The 25,168-nt window shown below is 49.0% G+C and overlaps 1 protein-coding gene across 1 annotated transcript in view; it reads left to right on the forward strand.

Moving 5' to 3' along the window:
• The window catches only part of LOC123770570 (uncharacterized), a 564,737-nt gene that overhangs the window by 131,670 nt on the left and 407,899 nt on the right, over positions 1-25,168 (forward strand). Inside the window, 1 exon segment of the mRNA XM_069301599.1 lies at positions 3,705-3,848. Within this exon segment, the coding sequence (XP_069157700.1) occupies positions 3,705-3,848 (144 nt within the window).

Consider the following 25,168-nt stretch of genomic DNA (forward strand, 5'->3'; position numbering starts at 1 on the left):
CTGGTCGGTACAGCGGAGATCTCGCTTCTTGCAGGGCTGAGTTCGTTCCCTGATGGTCCAAGAGGTTGTGCACAATTCTTTCCCTCCACCGTGTTCTCCAACTCCTTCTGCTTATACAGTATCTATTGTGGCGGTCCTCAACAGTCATAATTCGTACTTAGCTGTTACATAGTAGTATACTGACTAGCGAGGAATTCTTTTAAAATAAATGAAGCCAAAAAAACTAACTTAAATATTCCTAGGCCCTAGTATAGCACACTCATGTACTATATTAGGCCTCAGATATCGCATATTAGGCCTCAGATATCGCATATTAGGCCTCAGATGTCGCATATTAGGCCTCAGATATCGCATATTAGGCCTCAGATATCGCATATTAGGCCTCAGATATCGCATATTAGGCCTCAGATATCGCATATTAGGCCTCAGATATCGCATATTAGGCCTCAGATATCGCATATTAGGCCTCAGATATCGCATATTAGGCCTCAGATATCGCATATTAGGCCTCAGATATCGCATATTAGGCCTCAGATATCGCATATTAGGCCTCAGATATCGCATATTAGGCCTCAGATATCGCATATTAGGCCTCAGATATCGCATATTAGGCCTCAGATATCGCATATTAGGCCTCAGATATCGCATATTAGGCCTCAGATATCGCATATTAGGCCTCAGATGTCGCATATTAGGCCTCAGATATCGCATATTAGGCCTCAGATATCGCATATTAGGCCTCAGATATCGCATATTAGGCCTCAGATATCGCATATTAGGCCTCAGATGTCGCATATTAGGCCTCAGATATCGCATATTAGGCCTCAGATATCGCATATTAGGCCTCAGATATCGCATATTAGGCCTCAGATGTCGCATATTAGGCCTCAGATATCGCATATTAGGCCTCAGATATCGCATATTAGGCCTAGGGAAGTTAGGTTAAGTTTAGTTTGTCAAAGTAACACAAGTCAAAAAAATAGTTTTCTTGTTTGTCCAACTCAATAGTTCAGATTGCTACTAATTTGGTTGTAAGTGGGTATATGTACTATGGTCCTCGTCGTCACTGTAAGTACTACCACACAGGACGATGGGCTGCCTTCCCAGATCCAGGGGCCAGATTCACGAAAGCACTTACGCAAGCACTTACGCAAGCACTTACGCAAGCACTTACAAACGTGTACATCTTGTCTCAATTTTTGGCGGCTTTGTTTACAATTATTAAACAGTTAATGAGCTCCGAAGCACCAGGAGGCTGTTTATAACAATAACAACAGTTGATTGGGAAGTTTTCATGCTTGTAAACTGTTTAATGTAACCAAAGCCGCCAAAGATGGAGCAAAGATGTACACGTTCGTAAGTACTTGCGTAACTGCTTCGTGAATCTGGCCCCATGTCTTCATGTCCCTTCAGAGTGCTGTATTGTAATGCTGGCTTAGTGCTTCTCCTCATGATTAACTTAGTCAAGAAAGGGAGAAAGTTCTCCCAACTTCCACTCATAATCCAGACATGAGTAAACTCTGATGGCTCATCCTCATGGCTGCTAACTCATTGATGTCTCTTGTGTGCGACTCTTTGAGAGTGAATACTGGGTCAAGTCTCGCTGGTTCCTCATTGGCTCTCATTCTTGTGGGGTCCCCTCATGGACCCCTCATGGACCCCTCATGGACCCCTCTTGTGCTGGCTTGTTTCTTGTTGCCTCGTCCACTAGTTTACCTCTCCATATCTCCATGTGGTCTCTGGTTCTCCCAATCCATCTTTATATGGATAAAGTCTCCTATGATTAGAAGTCGGGATAGATTCCTGCAGACAGTGGAGGTTATCCTGAGGTTACCTTGAGATGATTTCGGGGCTTAGCGTCCCCGCGGTCCGGTCCTCGACCAGGTCTCCTTTTTTGTCACACATCCCCAGGAAGCAGTCCGTAGCAGCTGACTAACTCCCAGGTACCTATTTACTGCTAGGTGAACAGGAGCATCACGGGTGAAAGTAACATTTTGCCCATTTGTCTCCGCCTTCACCGGGCATCGAACCCGGAACCTCAGGACTATGAATCCGAAGGGCTGCCTACCCAGTTGTCAGGCGCCCTTGGGAGGCTGCCCTTTTAATTATAGTAGCAACTGCCATGCTTCACCTGTAATACCCTTGCCTGGGTCTTCTGGCATTTATTGTCGAGGTATTTATGACTCCTCATACATGATCTTCCCATTGTTAAGGTGCCTGTTATGTGGTCTCTGAACCCTTCACAGCCTACGACATCCACCTCTTCGGTGGATGGCCTTTCTTAGCAGTAGGGCCACGCCTCAAGACCATCTTGATCTTAGCCCATTTCAGTGCCGTGCTGGTGACCCTCTGGGGATGCCAGCTTGCCAGTGAAGGGCTCCGCACTCCGCTCTATACTTACCGAGCTGAGACCTGTGGCTTCCCCATTCCCTTTCCTCACCACGTCTTCCTTGCTTCTGTTGCCTTGTCTCTCCCTCTCTTAACCACATCCTTGTGGAGAAAAACATTTTTGTGTTCAGTTGTGCAGACGTTTGCTCGTCTTGGCTAATATTACCTCTTTGTTGCTTCGTTTGTGAATATCATCTTTATCAGTCGCTTTCTATCCTTGTTGTAGCCACCTATCCTGAAAACCTCTGTGCAGCTATCAGCATAGAATTTCACAGGATAGGTGGCTACTCCATTTGTGAACCCTTCAGGATCTTTGTCACAGTCGTTTCATCCTTCCTTGTCGACCCCTGATTGATCCTTCCTTGTCCACTCCTGATTGATCCTTCCTTGTCCACTCCTGATTGATCCTTCCTTGTCCACTCCTGATTGGTCCTTCCTTGTCCACTCCTGATTGATCCTTCCTTGTCCACTCCTGATTGGTCCTTCCTTGTCCACTCCTGATTGGTCCTTCCTTGTCCACTCCTGATTGGTCCTTGTCCACTCCTGATTGGTCCTTCCTTGTCCACTCCTGATTGGTCCTTCCTTGTCCACTCCTGATTGGTCCTTCCTAGTCCACTCCTGATTGGTCCTTCCTTGTCCACTCCTGATTGGTCCTTCCTTGTCCACTCCTGATTGGTCCTTCCTTGTGCACTCCTGATTGGTCCTCCCTTGTCGACTCCTGATTGATCCTTCCTTGCCCACTCCTGATTGGTCGTTCCTTGTCCACTCCTGATTGGAGAATTCCTGCTCCTGAACTCTGAGACAACCATAGTTTTCGTTTTCCTTTCCAGCATGTGGCTAGTGTACTTTTCTACTGACAATACGGAGACTCGCGTGGTTCCCTGCCTTTTATCCCTCTGCGACTCCTGTTGTCTCAGTGTCTCATGCTGGTTTTCAATGGGATTTTTCCTTGAGGCTTTAAATCTCCTCCTTAGCCGACCTCGGTTAATTTCGATGGATTTTTATATTTTCCTGAATTTCATTCAGGTCTGTGGCGAACTTCTCAAATATTCAGATGGTTTCACTGGTAGATTCTCTCAGTTCCTCACTTCTATGTAGGCTTGTCCCTTGGTCATTCTTCTTCACTGTAGCATGTAATACCAGGTGTGTGGTTGTCTTCCAGGAGTGGCTACAGTGTACAGGTGTGTAATACCAGGTGTGTGGTTGTCTTCCAGGAGTGGCTACAGTGTGCAGGTGTGTAATACCAGGTGTGTGATTGTTGCAGGAGTGGCTACAGTGTGCAGGTGTGTAATACCAGGTGTGTGGTTGTCTTCCAGGAGTGGCTACAGTGCGGAGGGGTGCAGGTGGAGGGCAATCCTACAGTAGCCAAAGAACTGAGCGAGTTCCTGGCCCGGGTCGGCCAGTGTGGGGCGCCCTACCAACAGTGGTGCGACGACCTCCGCGCCCAGTGGAACATTGCCGTGAGTACCTCACCTTTGTTCACTCTTCCGTGTTCACTCTTCCGTGTTCACTCTTCCGTGTTCACTCTTCCGTGTTCACTCTTACGTGTTCACTCTTACGTGTTCACTCTTACGTGTTCACTCTTCCGTGTTCACTCTTCCGTGTTCACTCTTACGTGTTCACTCTTACGTGTTCACTCTTACGTGTTCACTCTTCCGTGTTCACTCTTCCGTGTTCACTCTTCCGTGTTCACTCTTCCGTGTTCACTCTTCCGTGTTCACTCTTCCGTGTTCACTCTTCCGTGTTCACTCTTCCGTGTTCACTCTTCCGTGTTCACTCTTCCGTGTTCACTCTTCCGTGTTCACTCTTCCGTGTTCACTCTTCCGTGTTCACTCTTCCGTGTTCACTCTTCCGTGTTCACTCTTCCGTGTTCACTCTTCCGTGTTCACTCTTCCGTGTTCACTCTTCCGTGTTCACTCTTCCGTGTTCACTCTTCCGTGTTCACTCTTCCGTGTTCACTCTTCCGTGTTCACTCTTCCGTGTTCACTCTTCCGTGTTCACTCTTCCGTGTTCACTCTTCCGTGTTCACTCTTCCGTGTTCACTCTTACGTGTTCACTCTTACGTGTTCACTCTTACGTGTTCACTCTTCCGTGTTCACTCTTCCGTGTTCACTCTTCCGTGTTCACTCTTCCGTGTTCACTCTTCCGTGTTCACTCTTCCGTGTTCACTCTTCCGTGTTCACTCTTCCGTGTTCACTCTTCCGTGTTCACTCTTCCGTGTTCACTCTTCCGTGTTCACTCTTCCGTGTTCACTCTTCCGTGTTCACTCTTCCGTGTTCACTCTTCCGTGTTCACTCTTCCGTGTTCACTCTTACGTGTTCACTCTTACGTGTTCACTCTTCCGTGTTCACTCTTCCGTGTTCACTCTTCCGTGTTCACTCTTACGTGTTCACTCTTACGTGTTCATTCTTCTCATTAACGTGTCAATATGGACAAGGTTTTACCATCTTATTAAGACCGAATTTTCTTTATTTTTTGTGGATTTTTAAGGACTAATGTGTTGAAGGTGTCTGGTGCTCGGGTCACCTGACGTTAGCCGCAGCGACGGACAGATCTACGTCAATTGACGTATAACCCTCGGAGATTTTATGTCGTTCTTCATTCATATTCCCACTCCGGTATATCTTGTATAGCGCATACCTTTGCTATATCGCGGAGGACAGAGCGTTTCCACAAGGCTGAGCTGGCTTCACAATCATCACTTCTGATGATTGTAAGTGATTGTGATTGCCTACATGTACCTGTAGCGGACCCGTCATCGACTCGAGTCTATTCCATCCAGCGGTCGACCCCACAGACGCATTCATGAATTTTAACATTCTGTCCATTCAAAACGGAAATGTTCTCAAATATAAATTAATATAATAGCATATTGTGCACATATAGGCATAGGTTAGGTGTTTAGGTCTGTTGGGTATTATGTGTAGTACGTGAGTGAAGCATTTACAGCGTTGTGGTTCGAACACCAGTCGTCAGTGAAGCACTTGTTCCCCAAGTGTTCGGACGTCAGCAGTTGTCAGTCCTGTGTATATTGTTTATCATAAACACCAGGGGGTTGGCAGGTGGATGGAATGGCTTTTGGCCTTTGTTTATGAGAACGGGTTCATCGGACACCAGTAGGTTCGTTGAACGTTTGGTTAGTGGTTCACGTTCGTGAAGCAATTATTGAACTTCACTTTGGAGCCAGTTGGCCGAGCGGACAGCACACTGGACTTGTGATCCTGTGGTCCTGGGTTCGATCCCAGGCGCCAGCGAGAAACAATGGGCAGAGTTTCTTTCACCCTATGCCCCTGTTACCTAGCAGTAAAATAGGTACCTGGGTGTTAGTCAGCTGTCACTGGCTGCTTCCTGGGGTTGGAGGCCTGGTCGAGGACCGGGCCGCGGGGACACTAAAGCCCCGAAATCATCTCCAGATAATGACTTAGCGGGTGTGAAGCACCCCGGGATGGAGGCGCCTCGTGGGAGAGGGCAGCCTTGACTGTTGTTGACAGCGTGATGCATGAGCCTCTTGACCTCACACTTGGTCAATATGTAACCTTAGACTGTCAGCTGCTGACTGGTGGTGGGGAGACACAGCTGCTGACTGGTGGTGGGGACACAGCTGCTGACTGGTGGTGGGGACACAGCTGCTGACTGGTGGTGGGGACACACAGCTGCTGACTGATGGTGGGGACACCCAGCTGCTGACTGGTGGTGGGGACACCCAGCTGCTGACTGGTGGTGGGGATACACAGCTGCTGACTGATGGTGGGGACACCCAGCTGCTGACTGGTGGTGGGGACACCCAGCTGCTGACTGGTGGTGGGGACACCCAGCTGCTGACTGGTGGTGGGGACACACAGCTGCTGACTGATGGTGGGGACACCCAGCTGCTGACTGGTGGTGGGGACACCCAGCTGCTGACTGGTGGTGGGGACACCCAGCTGCTGACTGGTGGTGGGGACACACAGGTGTCAGCTGCTGACTGGTGGTGGGGACACCCAGCTGCTGACTGGTGGTGGGGACACCCAGCTGCTGACTGGTGGTGGGGACACCCAGCTGCTGACTGGTGGTGGGGACACTCAGGTGTCAGCTGCTGACTGGTGGTGGGGACACACAGCTGCTGACTGGTGGTGGGGACACACAGCTGCTGACTGGTGGTGGGGACACACAGCTGCTGACTGGTGGTGGGGACACACAGCTGCTGACTGGTGGTGGGGACACACAGCTGCTGACTGGTGGTGGGGACACAGCTGTCAGCTGCTGACTGATGGTGGGGACACAGCTGTCAGCTGCTGACTGATGGTGGGGGACACACAGGTGTCAGCTGCTGACTGATGGTGGGGACACACAGGTGTCAGCTGCTGACTGATGGTGGGGGACACACAGCTGTCAGCTGCTGACTGGTGGTGGGGACACAGCTGTCAGCTGCTGACTGGTGGTGGGGACACAGCTGTCAGCTGCTGACTGGTGGTGGGGACACAGCTGTCAGCTGCTGACTGGTGGTGGGGACACAGCTGTCAGCTGCTGACTGGTGGTGGGGACACACAGCTGTCAGCTGCTGACTGGTGGTGGGGACACACAGCTGTCAGCTGCTGACTGGTGGTGGGGACACACAGCTGTCAGCTGCTGACTGGTGGTGGGGACACACAGCTGTCAGCTGCTGACTGGTGGTGGGGACACACAGCTGTCAGCTGCTGACTGGTGGTGGGGACACACAGCTGTCAGCTGCTGACTGGTGGTGGGGACACACAGCTGTCAGCTGCTGACTGGTGGTGGGGACACACAGCTGTCAGCTGCTGACTGGTGGTGGGGACTCAGCTGTCAGCTGCTGACTGATGGTGGGGACACACAGCTGTCAGCTGCTGACTGGTGGTGGGGACTCAGCTGTCAGCTGCTGACTGATGGTGGGGACACACAGGTGTCAGCTGCTGACTGATGGTGGGGACACACAGGTGTCAGCTGCTGACTGGTGGTGGGGACACACAGCTGTCAGCTGCTGACTGGTGGTGGGGACACACAGGTGTCAGCTGCTGACTGGTGGTGGGGACACACAGGTGTCAGCTGCTGACTGGTGGTGGGGACACACAGGTGTCAGCTGCTGACTGGTGGTGGGGACACACAGGTGTCAGCTGCTGACTGGTGGTGGGGACACACAGCTGTCAGCTGCTGACTGGTGGTGGGGACACACAGGTGTCAGCTGCTGACTGGTGGTGGGGACACACAGCTGTCAGCTGCTGACTGGTGGTGGGGACACACAGCTGTCAGCTACTGACTGGTGGTGGGGGACACACAGCTGCTGACTGGTGGTGGGGACTCAGCTGTCAGCTGCTGACTGATGGTGGGGACACACAGGTGTCAGCTGCTGACTGGTGGTGGGGACACACAGCTGTCAGCTGCTGACTGGTGGTGGGGGACACACAGCTGCTGACTGGTGGTGGGGACACACAGCTGTCAGCTGCTGACTGGTGGTGGGGACACACGACTGTCAGCTGTGTGTGAGTGAAGCAACAGTGTGTGAGAGTGAAGCGACAATGTGTGAGAGTGAAGCGACAATGTGTGAGAGTGAAGCGACAATGTGTGAGAGTGAAGCGACAATGTGTGAGAGTGAAGCAACAGTGTGAGAGTGAAGCAACAGTGTGTGAGAGTGAAGCAACAGTGTGTGAGAGTGAAGCAACAGTGTGTGAGAGTGAAGCAACAGTGTGTGAGAGTGAAGCAACAGTGTGTGAGAGTGAAGCAACAGTGTGTGAGAGTGAAGCAACAGTGTGTGAGAGTGAAGCAACAGTGTGTGAGAGTGAAGCAACAGTGTGTGAGAGTGAAGCAACAGTGTGTGAGAGTGAAGCAACAGTGTGTGAGAGTGAAGCAACAGTGTGTGAGAGTGAAGCAACAGTGTGTGAGAGTGAAGCAACAGTGTGTGAGAGTGAAGCAACAGTGTGTGAGAGTGAAGCAACAGTGTGTGAGAGTGAAGCAACAGTGTGTGAGAGTGAAGCAACAGTGTGTGAGAGTGAAGCAACAGTGTGTGAGAGTGAAGCAACAGTGTGTGAGAGTGAAGCAACAGTGTGTGAGAGTGAAGCAACAGTGTGTGAGAGTGAAGCAACAGTGTGTGAGAGTGAAGCAACAGTGTGTGAGAGTGAAGCAACAGTGTGTGAGAGTGAAGCAACAGTGTGTGAGAGTGAAGCAACAGTGTGTGAGAGTGAAGCAACAGTGTGTGAGAGTGAAGCAACAGTGTGTGAGAGTGAAGCAACAGTGTGTGAGAGTGAAGCAACAGTGTGTGAGAGTGAAGCAACAGTGTGTGAGAGTGAAGCAACAGTGTGTGAGAGTGAAGCAACAGTGTGTGAGAGTGAAGCAACAGTGTGTGAGAGTGAAGCAACAGTGTGTGAGAGTGAAGCAACAGTGTGTGAGAGTGAAGCAACAGTGTGTGAGAGTGAAGCAACAGTGTGTGAGAGTGAAGCAACAGTGTGTGAGAGTGAAGCAACAGTGTGTGAGAGTGAAGCAACAGTGTGTGAGAGTGAAGCAACAGTGTGTGAGAGTGAAGCAACAGTGTGTGAGAGTGAAGCAACAGTGTGTGAGAGTGAAGCAACAGTGTGTGTGAGTGAAGCAACAGTGTGTGTGAGTGAAGCAACAGTGTGTGTGAGTGAAGCAACAGTGTGTGTGAGTGAAGCAACAGTGTGTGTGAGTGAAGCAACAGTGTGTGTGAGTGAAGCAACAGTGTGTGTGAGTGAAGCAACAGTGTGTGTGAGTGAAGCAACAGTGTGTGTGAGTGAAGCAACAGTGTGTGTGAGTGAAGCAACAGTGTGTGTGAGTGAAGCAACAGTGTGTGTGAGTGAAGCAACAGTGTGTGTGAGTGAAGCAACAGTGTGTGTGAGTGAAGCAACAGTGTGTGAGAGTGAAGGAACAGTGTGTGTGAGTGAAGCAACAGTGTGTGTGAGTGAAACAACAGTGTGTGAGAGTGAAGCAACAGTGTGTGAGAGTGAAGCAACAGTGTGTGAGAGTGAAGCAACAGTGTGTGTGAGTGAAGGAACAGTGTGTGTGAGTGAAGCAACAGTGTGTGAGAGTGAAGCAACAGTGTGTGAGAGTGAAGCAACAGTGTGTGTGAGTGAAGCAACAGTGTATGAGAGTGAAGCAACAATGTGTGTGAGTGAAGCAACAATGTATGTGAGTGAAGCAACAATGTATGTGAGTGAAGCAACAGTGTGTGAGTGAAGCAACAGTGTGTGTGAGTGAAGCAACAGTGTGTGTGAGTGAAGCAACAGTGTGTGTGTGAGTGAAGCAACAGTGTGTGTGTGAGTGAAGCAACAGTGTGTGTGTGAGTGAAGCAACAGTGTGTGTGTGAGTGAAGCAACAGTGTGTGTGAGTGAAGCAACAGTGTGTGTGAGTGAAGCAACAGTGTGTGTGAGTGAAGCAACAGTGTGTGTGAGTGAAGCAACAGTGTGTGTGAGTGAAGCAACAGTGTGTGTGAGTGAAGCAACAGTGTGTGTGAGTGAAGCAACAGTGTGTGTGTGTGAGTGAAGCAACAGTGTGTGTGTGTGAGTGAAGCAACAGTGTGTGTGTGTGAGTGAAGCAACAGTGTGTGTGTGTGAGTGAAGCAACAGTGTGTGAGTGAAGCAACAGTGTGTGAGTGAAGCAACAGTGTGTGTGAGTGAAGCAACAGTGTGTGTGAGTGAAGCAACAGTGTGTGAGTGAAGCAAGTGTGTGTGAGTGAAGCAAGTGTGTGTGAGTGAAGCAACAGTGTGTGTGAGTGAAGCAACAGTGTGTGTGAGTGAAGCAACAGTGTGTGTGAGTGAAGCAACAGTGTGTGTGAGTGAAGCAACAGTGTGTGTGAGTGAAGCAACAGTGTGTGTGAGTGAAGCAACAGTGTGTGTGAGTGAAGCAACAATGTGTGTGAGTGAAGCAACAATGTGTGTGAGTGAAGCAACAGTGTGTGTGAGTGAAGCAACAGTGTGTGTGAGTGAAGCAACAGTGTGTGTGAGTGAAGCAACAGTGTGTGTGAGTGAAGCAACAGTGTGTGTGAGTGAAGCAACAGTGTGTGTGAGTGAAGCAACAATGTGTGTGAGTGAAGCAACAATGTATGTGAGTGAAGCAACAGTGTGTGTGAGTGAAGCAACAGTGTGTGTGAGTGAAGCAACAGTGTGTGTGAGTGAAGCAACAGTGTGTGTGAGTGAAGCAACAGTGTGTGTGAGTGAAGCAACAGTGTGTGTGAGTGAAGCAACAGTGTGTGTGAGTGAAGCAACAGTGTGTGTGAGTGAAGCAACAATGTGTGTGAGTGAAGCAACAATGTATGTGAGTGAAGCAACAGTGTGTGTGAGTGAAGCAGTGTTGCATCATACTCTTCCTTAACTACCAAACAACCTCATTAACTAACCCGACGTTTTAGTCAATTAATTTAATGGAAAATTAACTCATAAAAATACATCAGAATTCCTAATAAAAAAAATTTAATCTTCCAATTAATAATTAGAAGCAATAATTACACAAAGAATTTTTCTGTCATGGGAATTCTCGCAAAATGTCCTGGATGGATAAGAAATATTTTTTAACATATGGTTTAAAGTGATTTGAGAATTATTTTCTTGGAGGTGAGCCAAGGAGGTGGGAAGCAGTTTTCGAGGATGAAGTAGGTGTCTTACAGACGATAAAGTGGTTTAGTATGGAGCATTGAGCATTTTGAAACTTTGCCGGATGACTGGTATGGGGTCGGGGACTGTCATAGGCTGATTGGAGTCGACCCGTTTTTAAAGGAATCTGCATCCTATGGCGATCCACGTGAAGTTTGAAATGATAGTTTATCCATGGATTTTTATCCATCTGTGGACAATATTACATATATTGACCTGCAAAATACATCTTCTGATGGCTTTATTACGTTTGAGGCAGCAATCACCTAAATGGTGCAACCTTTTGGGCTCACCCCGGACACTGGTGGGTACTCTGGAATATACATATGTATACATGATGAAAAGCTTGACAATTAAAATAGGAAATATCTTTAAAAATGTTATTAAAATCAGTATGATGAGTCGACACCATCACCACCACCACCACTATCATCACCACCACCACCACCACCACCACCACTATCATCACCATCAAATATAAGACTCACTCACTATCACTAATCCACAGTGAATTAACTAAGTCGAATTTGAAACCATTCAACAGAGGCTGGAGCTGTATGTATAGTATTCATAATGTATCAGGGGGGGCTGTGGCCTTTGTTGAGTAGTAATGTATGAGCTGGAGACATGTATACTGTGTGTGAACTGGAGACATGTATACTGTGTGTGAACTGGAGACATGTATACTGTGTGTGAACTGGAGACATGTATACTGTGTATGAGCTGGAGACGTGTATACTGTGTATGAGCTGGAGACATGTATACTGTGTGTGAGCTGGAGACGTGTATACTGTGTATGAGCTGGAGACATGTATACTGTGTGTGAGCTGGAGACGTGTATACTGTGTGTGAGCTGGAGACGTGTATACTGTGTGTGAGCTGGAGACGTGTATACTGTGTGTGAGCTGGAGACGTGTATACTGTGTGTGAGCTGGAGACGTGTATACTGTGTATGAGCTGGAGACGTGTATACTGTGTGAGCTGGAGACATGTATACTGTGTATGAGCTGGAGACATGTATACTGTGTATGAGCTGGAGACGTGTATACTGTGTGTGAGCTGGAGACGTGTATACTGTGTATGAGCTGGAGACGTGTATACTGTGTATGAGCTGGAGACATGTATACTGTGTGTGAGCTGGAGACATGTATACTGTGTGTGAGCTGGAGACATGTATACTGTGTGTGAGCTGGAGACATGTATACTGTGTATGAGCTGGAGACATGTATACTGTGTGTGAGCTGGAGACGTGTATACTGTGTATGAGCTGGAGACGTGTATACTGTGTGTGAGCTGGAGACATGTATACTGTGTATGAGCTGGAGACATGTATACTGTGTGTGAGCTGGAGACATGTATACTGTGTGTGAGCTGGAGACATGTATACTGTGTGTGAGCTGGAGACATGTATACTGTGTGTGAGCTGGAGACATGTATACTGTGTGTGAGCTGGAGACATGTATACTGTGTGTGAGCTGGAGACGTGTATACTGTGTGTGAGCTGGAGACGTGTATACTGTGTGTGAGCTGGAGACGTGTATACTGTGTGTGAGCTGGAGACGTGTATACTGTGTGAGAGCTGGAGACGTGTATACTGTGTGTGAGCTGGAGACGTGTATACTGTGTGTGAGCTGGAGACGTGTATACTGTGTGTGAGCTGGAGACGTGTATACTGTGTGTGAGCTGGAGACGTGTATACTGTGTGTGAGCTGGAGACGTGTATACTGTGTGTGAGCTGGAGACGTGTATACTGTGTGTGAGCTGGAGACGTGTATACTGTGTGTGAGCTGGAGACGTGTATACTGTGTGTGAGCTGGAGACGTGTATACTGTGTGTGAGCTGGAGACGTGTATACTGTGTGTGAGCTGGAGACGTGTATACTGTGTGTGAGCTGGAGACGTGTATACTGTGTGTGAGCTGGAGACGTGTATACTGTGTGTGAGCTGGAGACGTGTATACTGTGTGTGAGCTGGAGACGTGTATACTGTGTGTGAGCTGGAGACGTGTATACTGTGTGTGAGCTGGAGACGTGTATACTGTGTGTGAGCTGGAGACGTGTATACTGTGTGTGAGCTGGAGACGTGTATACTGTGTGTGAGCTGGAGACGTGTATACTGTGTGTGAGCTGGAGACGTGTATACTGTGTGTGAGTTGGAGACATGTATACTGTGTGTGAGCTGGAGACATGTATACTGTGTGTGAGCTGGAGACATGTATACTGTGTGTGAGCTGGAGACATGTATACTGTGTGTGAGCTGGAGACATGTATACTGTGTGTGAGCTGGAGACATGTATACTGTGTGTGAGCTGGAGACATGTATACTGTGTGTGAGCTGGAGACATGTATACTGTGTGTGAGCTGGAGACATGTATACTGTGTGTGAGCTGGAGACATGTATACTGTGTGTGAGCCGGACACATGTATACTGTGTGTGAACCGGACACATGTATACTGTGTGTGAACCGGACACATGTATACTGTGTATGAACCGGACACATGTATACTGTGTATGAACCGGACACATGTATACTGTGTATGAACCGGACACATGTATACTGTGTATGAACCGGACACATGTATACTGTGTATGAACCGGACACATGTATACTGTGTATGAACCGGACACATGTATACTGTGTATGAACCGGACACATGTATACTGTGTATGAACCGGACACATGTATACTGTGTATGAACCGGACACATGTATACTGTGTATGAACCGGACACATGTATACTGTGTATGAACCGGACACATGTATACTGTGTATGAACCGGACACATGTATACTGTGTATGAACCGGACACATGTATACTGTGTATGAACCGGACACGTGTATACTGTGTGTGAACCGGACACATGTATACTGTGTGTGAACCGGACACATGTATACTGTGTCCAGCACAATTTGTGGTTTTTTTAGTGTGTAATTGATAATCTAAATTTTTCCTATATTTTTCTTTGTTTAAATTTCTAGATTTAGTTTGTAATTTCTAATAATTATTTACGGTCTGAATGTTGTAAAATTTGTGTTTGTTTGATCAAGTTATGTCAGATGAGTTGTTTTTGTTCCATTGTCGGTGATTGTCGTTGTTCCATCCCTTATTTTGTAGTAATTGTAACACTGTTCAGTGTGACGTTCTTGTTCATGGGTTAATGTGTTATATTGTGTGTTGAAGATCTCAAGATGAACCACGTGTTAGACACGTCCTTCTCATCTTAATTAAAAGTTAGATTTTTGAAGATTTTTGTCGCGAAAAGGTGATTCCCGGAGTGAAGCTCCGTCTTACACGTGTGTGTTTACTAGTTGTGTTTACTAGTTGTGTTTACACGTGTGTGTTTACTAGTTGTGTTTACTAGTTGTGTTTACTAGTTGTGTTTACACGTGTGTGTTTACACGTGTGTGTTTACACGTGTGTGTTTACTAGTTGTGTTTACTAGTTGTGTTTACTAGTTGTGTTTACTAGTTGTGTTTACTAGTTGTTTACTAGTTGTGTTTACTAGTTGTGTTTACACGTGTGTGTTTACTAGTTGTGTTTACTAGTTGTGTTTACTAGTTGTGTTTACTAGTTGTGTTTACTAGTTGTGTTTACTAGTTGTGTTTACTAGTTGTGTTTACTAGTTGTGTTTACTAGTTGTGTTTACTAGTTGTTTACTAGTTGTGTTTACTAGTTGTGTTTACACGTGTGTGTTTACTAGTTGTGTTTACTAGTTGTGTTTACTAGTTGTGTTTACTAGTTGTGTTTACTAGTTGTGTTTACTAGTTGTGTTTACTAGTTGTTTACTAGTTGTGTTTACTAGTTGTGTTTACACGTGTGTGTTTACTAGTTGTGTTTACTAGTTGTGTTTACTAGTTGTGTTTACTAGTTGTGTTTACTAGTTGTGTTTACTAGTTGTGTTTACTAGTTGTGTTTACTAGTTGTGTTTACTAGTTGTGTTTACTAGTTGTGTTTACACGTGTGTGTTTACTAGTTGTGTTTACTAGTTGTGTTTACACGTGTGTGTTTACTAGTTGTGTTTACTAGTTGTGTTTACTAGTTGTGTTTACTAGTTGTTTACTAGTTGTGTTTACTAGTTGTGTTTACACGTGTGTGTTTACTAGTTGTGTTTACTAGTTGTGTTTACTAGTTGTGTTTACTAGTTGTGTTTACTAGTTGTGTTTACTAGTTGTGTTTACTAGTTGTGTTTACTAGTTGTGTTTACTAGTTGTGTTTACACGTGTGTGTTTACTAGTTGTGTTTACTAGTTGTGTTTACACGTGTGTGTTTACTAGTTGTGTTTACTAGTTGTGTTTACACGTGTGTGTTTACTAGTTGTGTTTACTAGTTGTGTTTACTAGTTGTGTTTACTAGTTGTGTTTACTAGTTGTGTTTACTAGTTGTGTTTACTAGTTGTGTTTACTAGTTGTGTTTACTAGTTGTGTTTACTAGTTGTTTACTAGTTGTTTACTAGTTGTGTTTACTAGTTGTGTTTACTAGTTGTGTTTACTAGTTGTGTTTACTAGTTGTGTTTACACGTGTGTGTTTACTAGTTGTGTTTACTAGTTGTGTTTACACGTGTGTGTTTACTAGTTGTGTTTACTAGTTGTGTTTACTAGTTGTGTTTACTAGTTGTGTTTACTAGTTGTGTTTACTAGTTGTGTTTACTAGTTGTGTTTACACGTGTGTGTTTACTAGTTGTGTTTACTAGTTGTGTTTACTAGTTGTGTTTACACGTGTGTGTTTACTAGTTGTGTTTACTAGTTGTGTTTACTAGTTGTGTTTACTAGTTGTGTTTACACGTGTGTGTTTACTAGTTGTGTTTACTAGTTGTGTTTACTAGTTGTGTTTACTAGTTGTGTTTACACGTGTGTGTTTACTAGTTGTGTTTACTAGTTGTGTTTACTAGTTGTGTTTACACGTGTGTGTTTACTAGTTGTGTTTACTAGTTGTGTTTACTAGTTGTGTTTACTAGTTGTGTTTACACGTGTGTGTTTACTAGTTGTGTTTACACGTGTGTGTTTACTAGTTGTGTTTACTAGTTGTGTTTACTAGTTGTGTTTACTAGTTGTGTTTACTAGTTGTGTTTACTAGTTGTGTTTACTAGTTGTGTTTACTAGTTGTGTTTACTAGTTGTGTTTACACGTGTGTGTTTACTAGTTGTGTTTACTAGTTGTTTACTAGTTGTGTTTACTAGTTGTGTTTACTAGTTGTGTTTTGCGGGGGTTGAGCTCTGCTCTTTCGGCCCGCCTCTCAACTGTCAATCAACTGTTTACTAACTACTTTTTTTTCTGTTTTTTTCCCCCACACCACACACACACACCCCAGGAAGCAGCCCGTGACAGCTGACTAACTCCCAGGTACCTATTTACTGTTAGGTGACAGGGGCACTTAGGGTGAAAGAAACTTTGCCCATTTGTTTCTGCCTCGTGCGGGAATCGAACCCGCGCCACAGAATTACGAGTCCTGCGTGCTATCCACCAGGCTACGAGGCCCCTCTGTGTGTGTGTGTGTGTGTGTGTGCGTGTGTTAGGGTGTGTGTGCGTGTGTGTGGACTCGTCTAATTGTGCTTGTGGGGGTTGAGCTCTGGCTCTTTGGTCCCGCCTCCCAACCGTCAATCAACAGGGAATAGTGTGTGTGTGTGTGTGTGTGTATCTTCTGTACTATATTACAATGTCAATTTGTCCCGAGTTGTAGGCCAGATGCTTGGGGCTAGTCTCGCCTAACTTGGCAGAGGTTATAGTCTGGGGTAGGGGATGAACATAGGCTGGTGGGGGTGGCCAGTACTCAAAAGGTAACAGTGTGCCAGGGTCACATTCTGACACCCACGACGAATTTCGGCACCACCCGCCAGCTACACAGCTAAATATTTTGAAAACAAACTTTTCACAACACCAATTATTCTTATAGTAATGTACATCATTATTCACTGATCTCGGGGAAATTAACAGAAATATCCAGCTGTCGACCAGACCACACACTAGAAGGTGAAGGGACGACGACGTTTCGGTCCGTCCTGGACCATTCTCAAGTCGACTTGAGAATGGTCCAGGACGGACCAAAACGTCGTCGTCCCTTCACCTTCTAGTGTGTGGTCTGGTCGACATACTTCAGCCACGTTATTGCGACTCATCGCCTGCATGTCCTGGTGTGCATAATTTGCCCGTACTACCATAAAACAAGCGATCCAACTGCTTCAAAGGCTTCTCAAATCACACTTTCTCAGTGTCCAGGGTGACTGTTCTATTTCACACTGCCATCACCCTCCTCATCCCCACCACCCTCACACTGCCATCACCCCTCCTCATCCCCACCACCCTCACACTGCCATCACCCTCCTCATCCCCACCACCCTCACACTGCCATCACCCTCCTCATCCCCACCACACTCACACTACCATCACCCTCCTCATCCCCACCACCCTCACACTGCCATCACCCTCCTCATCCCCACCACACTCACACTGCCATCACCCTCCTCATCCCCACCACCCTCACACTGCCATCACCCTCCTCATCCCCACCACACTCACACTACCATCACCCTCCTCATCCCCACCACACTCACACTGCCATCACCCTCCTCATCCCCACCACACTCACACTCACACTACCATCACCCTCCTCATCCCCACCACACTCACACTGCCATCACCCTCCTCATCCCCACCACACTCACACTACCATCACCCTCCTCATCCCCACCACCCTCACACTGCCATCACCCTCACTCACACTACCATCACCCTCCTCATCCCCACCACACTCACACTGCCATCACCCTCCTCATCCCCACCACACTCACACTACCATCACCCTCCTCATCCCCACCACACTCACACTGCCATCATCCTCCTCATCCCCACCACACTCACACTACCATCACCCTCCTCATCTCCACCACACTCACACTGCCATCACCCTCCTCATCCCCACCACACTCACACTACCATCACCCTCCTCATCCCCACCACACTCACACTGCCATCATCCTCCTCATCCCCACCACACTCACACTGCCATCACCCTCCTCATCCCCAGCCATCACCCTCCTCATCCCCACCACACTCACACTGCCATCACCCTCCTCATCCCCACCACACTCACACTGCCATCACCCTCCTCATCCCCACCACACTCACACTGCCATCACCCTCCTCATCCCCACCACCCTCACACTGCCATCACCCTCCTCATCGCCACCACACTCACACTGCCATCACCCTCCTCATCGCCACCACACTCACACTGCCATCACCCTCCTCATCCCCACCACCCTCACACTGCCATCACCCTCCTCATCCCCACCACACTCACACTGCCATCACCCTCCTCATCCCCACCACACTCACACTGCCATCACCCTCCTCATCGCCACCACACTCACACTGCCATCACCCTCCTCATCCCCACCACCCTCACACTGCCATCACCCTCCTCATCGCCACCACACTCACACTGCCATCACCCTCCTCATCCCCACCACCCTCACACTGCCATCACCCTCCTCATCCCCACCACACTCACACTGCCATCACCCTCCTCATCCCCACCACACTCACACTGCCATCACCCTCCTCATCCCCACCACACTCACACTGCCATCACCCTCCTCATCCCCACCACACTCACACTGCCATCACCCTCCTCATCCCCACCACACTCACACTGCCATCACCCTCCTCATCCCCACCACACTCACACTGCCATCACCCTCCTCATCCCCACCACACTCACACTGCCATCACCCTCCTCATCCCCACCACCCTCACACTATAAAATAATTGTTATTCAAGAGACAGAAACAATAGACGGAGGGTATGAGTATGTATGTATGTATATACAATAGTATGAGTGGTTTGACGAAAGATGGATTGATTATGGCCAGAATGATGGATAAAAGGATGGATCTATACATGGGTGGATGGATATATGGATAGAAATATAGATGGATAGAAAGGAAGATGGATGGAAATATGGATGCATAGATGGACAGATGAATATATGTATGAGTAGATGGATGAATGAATAGATGTATGGATAGATTGATAGTTATATGGATGGATAAATAGATTGGGGAAATGGATGGATAGATTGAGATGGGTGATACATATATGGATAGATAAACGGATGGATGGATAGATACATATAGATGGATAGACACATGGATAGATGGACAGATGAGACAAGAGCAACACCAGTCCCCCCCCCCCAGTAATGTGTATATTATAATAATAATATACAAACTACTCACTAAGATGTTTACAACTTAGTTTAAACAAAACAAAACATAACTTGAACTCATTTACAGTTTACAAACTTCGCAAAGAAGTTCTTGGGAATTTTCACCAGAAATTGGAGTAAAAAATTAAAAAAAAAATGCAACTTTTGAAATTTTTTGTTTGTTAATTGTGTAATTGTCAGAGTTGCGAACATGTGGGCATAAATAGTTGGATTTTGCAATAAATATTGGACTTGTTGTGTTTGTTTCAAACTATTGAATGTTGTTGTCGTTGCTGAAGTGCGCAATATCCGAGTGCAAGAGTTGTTTAGTCAGTCCGGCCTCCTAATCTTCCCCAACGTCAAGAAAAGTCAGATGCTCTCGGACGCAGGTTCGAATCCTCGTCACGGCCCTTGTGGATTTGTTCAGTCAATTTAGAGTTCTAGTCATTCCTTCCCTCCCGTCCCATCGCAAATTCTGATCCTGACCCCTTCCCAGTGCTATATAGTCGTGATGGCGTGGTGCTTTCTCTTGATAATTCAATTCCTAACCTACCACAGGACCCAAAACGGAAAACGGGACAGTACGTCGCTTTCACGAGCCGCTTCCATTTTCTAGTACGATAATTTTTGTCGTTATGTGGTGCATACGAGATAAAAGCAACATTGTAAGAGGTTTGTGTAGCACCATTCGTGCGTTCGTGTTCTCAGATCACACTGCCACACCCACGATAACGATCGATAAGACAATATATAGGAAACTACTAATACTAATATCAGGATATCCTTCATTAAAATTAATCCAGAAAGTCATTTCTGCTAGATATTAAATTATTTTTTCCACTTAATTCAGCTCAAGAAGTTCCAGTTTTGACAAATATATTTAAGCTAAGAGAATGTTTGTGTTGAAAGTTGAAAATATTGCTTACCTGTTCTACGAGGGAGACACACAAGGAGTCAGTGTTGCTGACCCTGATGGCCACACTGAGGCTCCGAGGACGGTGTTGACAGTGGTCGGCCATAGTCAGTGTGACCACTACTCTTGTTGCCGACACTGAGGCCCTGAGGACAGTGTTGACAGTGGTCGGCCGTAGTCAGTGTGACCACTACTCTTGTTGCTGACACTGAGGCCCTGACGACAGTGTTGACAGTGGTCGGTCGTAGTCAGTGTGGCCACTACTCTTGTTGCTGACACTGATGGCCACACTGAGGCCCCGAGGACAGTGTTGACAGTGGTCGGCCGTAGTCAGTGTGACCACTACTCTTGTTGCTGACACTGAGGCCCCGAGGACAGTGACAGTGGTCGGCCGTAGTCAGTGTGACCACTACTCTTGTTGCTGACACTGAGGCCCTGAGGACAGTGTTGACAGTGGTCGGCCGTAGTCAGTGTGACCACTACTCTTGTTGCTGACACTGAGGCCCTGAGGACAGTGTTGACAGTGGTCGGCCGTAGTCAGTGTGGCCACTACTCTTGTTGCTGACACTGATGGCCACACTGAGGCCCTGACGACAGTGTTGACAGTGGTCGGCCGTAGTCAGTGTGGCCACTATTGTTGTCGACACTGATGGCCACACTGAGGCCCTGAGGACAGTGTTGACAGTGGTCGGCTGTAGTCAGTGTGGCCACTACTCTTGTTGCTGACACTGATGGCCACACTGAGGCCCTGACGACAGTGTTGACAGTGGTCGGCCGTAGTCAGTGTGGCCACTACTCTTGTTGCTGACACTGATGGCCACACTGAGGCCCTGACGACAGTGTTGACAGTGGTCGGCCGTAGTCAGTGTGGCCACTACTCTTGTTGCTGACACTGATGGCCACACTGAGGCCCTGACGACAGTGTTGACAGTGGTCGGCCGTAGTCAGTGTGGCCACTACTCTTGTTGCTGACACTGATGGCCACACTGAGGCCCTGACGACAGTGTTGACAGTGGTCGGCCGTAGTCAGTGTGGCCACTACTCTTGTTGCCGACACTGATGGCCACACTGAGGCCCCGAGGACGGTGTTGACAGTGGTCGGCCGTAGTCAGTGTGACCACTACTCTTGTTGCTGACACTGAGGCCCCGAGGACAGTGTTGACAGTGGTCGGCCGTAGTCAGTGTGACCACTACTCTTGTTGCTGACACTGATGGCCACACTGAGGCCCCGAGGACAGTGTTGACAGTGGTCGGCCGTAGTCAGTGTGACCACTACTCTTGTTGCTGACACTGAGGCCCCGAGGACAGTGTTGACAGTGGTCGGCCGTAGTCAGTGTGACCACTACTCTTGTTGCTGACACTGAGGCCCTGAGGACAGTGTTGACAGTGGTCGGCCGTAGTCAGTGTGGCCACTACTCTTGTTGCTGACACTGATGGCCACACTGAGGCCCCGAGGACAGTGTTGACAGTGGTCGGCCGTAGTCAGTGTAGCCACTACTCTTGTTGCTGACACTGAGGCCCCGAGGACGGTGTTGACAGTGGTCGGCCGTAGTCAGTGTGGCCACTACTCTTGTTGCTGACACTGATGGCCACACTGAGGCCCTGACGACAGTGTTGACAGTGGTCGGCCGTAGTCAGTGTGGCCACTACTCTTGTTGTCGACACTGATGGCCACACTGAGGCCCTGAGGACAGTGTTGACAGTGGTCGGCTGTAGTCAGTGTGGCCACTACTCTTGTTGCTGACACTGATGGCCACACTGAGGCCCTGACGACAGTGTTGACAGTGGTCGGCCGTAGTCAGTGTGGCCACTACTCTTGTTGCTGACACTGATGGCCACACTGAGGCCCTGACGACAGTGTTGACAGTGGTCGGCCGTAGTCAGTGTGGCCACTACTCTTGTTGCTGACACTGATGGCCACACTGAGGCCCTGACGACAGTGTTGACAGTGGTCGGCCGTAGTCAGTGTGGCCACTACTCTTGTTGCTGACACTGATGGCCACACTGAGGCCCTGACGACAGTGTTGACAGTGGTCGGCCGTAGTCAGTGTGGCCACTATTGTTGCTGACACTGATGGCCACACTGAGGCCCTGACGACAGTGTTGACAGTGGTCGGCCGTAGTCAGTGTGGCCACTACTCTTGTTGCTGACACTGAGGCCCTGAGGACAGTGTTGACAGTGGTCGGCCGTAGTCAGTGTGGCCACTACTTTTGTTGCTGACACTGATGGCCACACTGAGGCCCTGAGGACAGTGTTGACAGTGGTCGGCCGTAGTCAGTGTGGCCACTACTCTTGTTGCCGACACTGATGGCCACACTGAGGCCCCGAGGACGGTGTTGACAGTGGTCGGCCGTAGTCAGTGTGACCACTACTCTTGTTGCTGACACTGAGGCCCCGAGGACAGTGTTGACAGTGGTCGGCCGTAGTCAGTGTGACCACTACTCTTGTTGCTGACACTGATGGCCACACTGAGGCCCCGAGGACAGTGTTGACAGTGGTCGGCCGTAGTCAGTGTGACCACTACTCTTGTTGCTGACACTGAGGCCCCGAGGACAGTGTTGACAGTGGTCGGCCGTAGTCAGTGTGACCACTACTCTTGTTGCTGACACTGATGGCCACACTGAGGCCCCGAGGACAGTGTTGACAGTGGTCGGCCGTAGTCAGTGTAGCCACTACTCTTTTTGCTGACACTGAGGCCCCGAGGACGGTGTTGACAGTGGTCGGCCGTAGTCAGTGTGGCCACTACTCTTGTTGCTGACACTGATGGCCACACTGAGGCCCTGACGACAGTGTTGACAGTGGTCGGCCGTAGTCAGTGTGGCCACTACTCTTGTTGTCGACACTGATGGCCACACTGAGGCCCTGAGGACAGTGTTGACAGTGGTCGGCTGTAGTCAGTGTGGCCACTACTCTTGTTGCTGACACTGATGGCCACACTGAGGCCCTGAGGACAGTGTTGACAGTGGTCGGCCGTAGTCAGTGTGGCCACTACTCTTGTTGCCGACACTGATGGCCACACTGAGGCCCCGAGGACGGTGTTGACAGTGGTCGGCCGTAGTCAGTGTGACCACTACTCTTGTTGCCGACACTGAGGCCCTGACGACAGTGTTGACAGTGGTCGGCCGTAGTCAATGTGGCCACTACTCTTGTTGCTGACACTGATGGCCACACTGAGGCCCCGAGGACAGTGTTGACAGTGGTCGGCCGTAGTCAGTGTGGCCACTACTCTTGTTGCTGACACTGATGGCCACACTGAGGCCCCGAGGACAGTGTTGACAGTGGTCGGCCGTAGTCAGTGTAGCCACTACTCTTTTTGCTGACACTGAGGCCCCGAGGACGGTGTTGACAGTGGTCGGCCGTAGTCAGTGTGGCCACTACTCTTGTTGCTGACACTGATGGCCACACTGAGGCCCTGACGACAGTGTTGACAGTGGTCGGCCGTAGTCAGTGTGGCCACTACTCTTGTTGTCGACACTGATGGCCACACTGAGGCCCTGAGGACAGTGTTGACAGTGGTCGGCTGTAGTCAGTGTGGCCACTACTCTTGTTGCTGACACTGATGGCCACACTGAGGCCCCGAGGACGGTGTTGACAGTGGTCGGCCGTAGTCAGTGTGACCACTACTCTTGTTGCCGACACTGATGGCCACACTGAGGCCCCGAGGACGGTGTTGACAGTGGTCGGTCGTAGTCAGTGTGGCGACTACTCTTGTTGCCGACACTGAGGCCCTGAGGACAGTGTTGACAGTGGTCGGCCGTAGTCAGTGTGGCCACTACTCTTGTTGCCGACACTGAGGCCCCGAGGACAGTGTTGACAGTGGTCGGTCGTAGTCAGTGTGGCCACTACTCTTGTTGCCGACACTGAGGCCCTGAGGACAGTGTTGACAGTGGTCGGTCGTAGTCAGTGTGGCCACTACTCTTGTTGCCGACACTGAGGCCCTGAGGACAGTGTTGACAGTGGTCGGTCGTAGTCAGTGTGACCACTACTCTTGTTGCCGACACTGAGGCCCTGAGGACAGTGTTGACAGTGGTCGGCCGTAGTCAGTGTGGCCACTACTCTTGTTGCCGACACTGAGGCCCCGAGGACAGTGTTGACAGTGGTCGGTCGTAGTCAGTGTGACCACTACTCTTGTTGCCGACACTGAGGCCCTGAGGACAGTGTTGACAGTGGTCGGCCGTAGTCAGTGTGGCCACTACTCTTGTTGCTGACACTGAGGCCCCGAGGACGGTGTTGACAGTGGTCGGTCGTAGTCAGTGTGACCACTACTCTTGTTGCTGACACTGTGGCCCCGAGGACGGTGTTGACAGTGGTCGGCCGTAGTCAGTGTGACCACTACTCTTGTTGCTGACACTGATGGCCACACTGAGGCCCCGAGGACAGTGTTGACAGTGGTCGGCCGTAGTCAGTGTGACCACTACTCTTGTTGCCGACACTGAGGCCCCGAGGACAGTGTTGACAGTGGTCGGTCGTAGTCAGTGTGACCACTACTCTTGTTGCTGACACTGTGGCCCCGAGGACGGTGTTGACAGTGGTCGGTCGTAGTCAGTGTGACCACTACTCTTGTTGCTGACACTGATGGCCACACTGAGGCCCCGAGGACAGTGTTGACAGTGGTCGGCCGTAGTCAGTGTGACCACTACTCTTGTTGCCGACACTGAGGCCCCGAGGACAGTGTTGACAGTGGTCGGTCGTAGTCAGTGTGACCACTACTCTTGTTGCTGACACTGAGGCCCTGAGGACAGTGTTGACAGTGGTCGGTCGTAGTCAGTGTGGCCACTACTCTTGTTGCTGACACTGATGGCCACACTGAGGCCCTGACGACAGTGTTGACAGTGGTCGGCCGTAGTCAGTGTGGCCACTATTGTTGTCGACACTGAGGCCCCGAGGACAGTGTTGACAGTGGTCGGTCGTAGTCAGTGTGACCACTACTCTTGTTGCTGACACTGAGGCCCCGAGGACGGTGTTGACAGTGGTCGGTCGTAGTCAGTGTGACCACTACTCTTGTTGCTGACACTGATGCCCCGAGGACAGTGTTGACAGTGGTCGGCCGTAGTCAGTGTGACCACTAC

The sequence above is a fragment of the Procambarus clarkii genome, chromosome 46 (genome assembly GCF_040958095.1).
Source record: "Procambarus clarkii isolate CNS0578487 chromosome 46, FALCON_Pclarkii_2.0, whole genome shotgun sequence".
Taxonomy (NCBI): domain Eukaryota; kingdom Metazoa; phylum Arthropoda; class Malacostraca; order Decapoda; family Cambaridae; genus Procambarus; species Procambarus clarkii.